This window comes from Myotis davidii, unplaced genomic scaffold (genome assembly GCF_000327345.1).
Source record: "Myotis davidii unplaced genomic scaffold, ASM32734v1 scaffold327, whole genome shotgun sequence".
Classification (NCBI taxonomy): Eukaryota; Metazoa; Chordata; class Mammalia; order Chiroptera; family Vespertilionidae; genus Myotis; species Myotis davidii.
In genome coordinates, this window is record NW_006298628.1 from 471,159 (window position 1) to 472,959 (window position 1,801).

The 1,801-nt window shown below is 60.4% G+C and overlaps 1 protein-coding gene across 1 annotated transcript in view; it reads right to left on the reverse strand.

The window, feature by feature from the left end:
* Positions 1-1,248, reverse strand: part of TMEM132E (transmembrane protein 132E) — a 13,185-nt gene extending 11,937 nt beyond the window's left edge. Inside the window, exons 1-3 of the mRNA XM_015570768.1 lie at positions 1,200-1,248; positions 687-816; positions 6-228 (exon numbers count right to left, since the gene is read on the reverse strand). Coding sequence (XP_015426254.1) covers positions 6-228; positions 687-816; positions 1,200-1,248 — 402 coding nt within the window. The remainder of the gene's footprint in view (positions 1-5; positions 229-686; positions 817-1,199) is intronic.
* Positions 1,249-1,801: the final 553 nt, after the last annotated feature.

A 1,801-nucleotide genomic window follows, 5' to 3' on the forward strand; every position in this document is an offset into this window, starting at 1 on the left:
CGCACCAGACAGGCGGCCAGGGCCCCGCTGAGGCGGCAGGAGCTCTTGACCTCCCAGGCGTCTCGGAAGGCATGCAGGCGGACACAGGGCAGCCGCTCGGTGACGCCGAAGTCGTCCCAGTCCCGGCCGGCTACGTAGAACAGCACCTGGGCCACGGGCTGCGAGGCGGGCACCCGGGCGCGGACGACAGACAGAAGAAAGACCCCACGGTGGTCAGGAGAGGCTGTGCTCAGACCCCAGGACACCCCGGTTGGCCACTTTCACTCGGGGCCATCCACTCCACAGGGGGGCAGCGCCCAGCCTGGCTCTAGGTCCTGGGGGGGCCAGGGCCAGGTTGCCCAGGCTCTGAGCCTGGCCCCACCTTTGCAAGTATGTTCACCCTCTCACTGAGCTGCCCCCCCCTGGCCTGGTGCGGCCTTCATTTCTTTATCTGTCATGTGGGGGTAAAGTTAATTCCGGCGCAAAGCGTCTCGGAGCTTTAAAGAGGTTTCATCCCCCTGCATCCTCCTCTGTGAAAGGAGGATAACGTTTTCTTGCCTCGAGGTGCCACTAGGAGGTCTTACTAAGCACGAGGGCGGAGTGTGGTGCTGAGGAAGTGTGAGCTCGCACCATTATCGCCTCGCCCAGGGCTCAACAGCATTAGCTTATTTCACCCTCGGATCAATCCTCTGAGCAAATCTGATTACAATGGCAAGGGCCGCGCCTCCCGCAGGAAGAAGGCCAGCCGCGTGTGGGACAGCCGGTAGCTGATCGGCAGCACCGGGCTGGCCGGGGGCCCCGGCGGGCTGGGGCTGGCTGGGTGGGAGCGGCCGGAGGCTGGGGACAGACAGAAGAAAGACCCCACGGTGGTCAGGAGAGGCTGTGCTCAGACCCCAGGACACCCCGGTTGGCCACTTTCACTCGGGGCCATCCACTCCACAGGGGGGCAGCGCCCAGCCTGGCTCTAGGTCCTGGGGGGGCCAGGGCCAGGTTGCCCAGGCTCTGAGCCTGGCCCCACCTTTGCAAGTATGTTCACCCTCTCACTGAGCTGCCCCCCCCTGGCCTGGTGCGGCCTTCATTTCTTTATCTGTCATGTGGGGGTAAAGTTAATTCCGGCGCAAAGCGTCTCGGAGCTTTAAAGAGGTTTCATCCCCCTGCATCCTCCTCTGTGAAAGGAGGATAACGTTTTCTTGCCTCGAGGTGCCACTAGGAGGTCTTACTAAGCACGAGGGCGGAGTGTGGTGCTGAGGAAGTGTGAGCTCGCACCATTATCGCCTCGCCCAGGGCTCAACAGCATTAGCTTATTTCATCCTCGGATCAATCCTCTGAGCAAATCTGATTACAATCTGCATTGACTGAACCAGTTTTCCATCAATAACTTCTCTTTTTCGAAAGCCTATTTTTACATCTCACAGATAAAGGTGCAAGACGCTTAAGTAACTTGTCCCCAAGCCTGGGGCCACCTGACCCTCCAACCCAAGTCCCTTAACTGGCCCGGCTGCCTCAGCTGGTGCAGGTTCCCAGGGACCTCATGCACCTCCACACCCTAGAGATACAGGGAATTCGATCCTCAGTCTCCAAACCCAAATGTCGGCCTCAGGTTGACCTCTCCCTCCTCTCAGTCCCCTCTCCTCATCCTCGCAGGAGCCGCCAGGTTCCAGCAATTCCACCTCTTAACTCGCTGGTATGTCCCAGGCTGCCCCCTGTCTTCCACGCCCAGGCCCCTGCCCCAATCTGGCTCCACTCTTGTTGCTATGACAATATGACACCGTCTGAGTCTTCCCTTCCTCCAGCTCGCCCCCTCCCTGGCACCCCTTCCCTG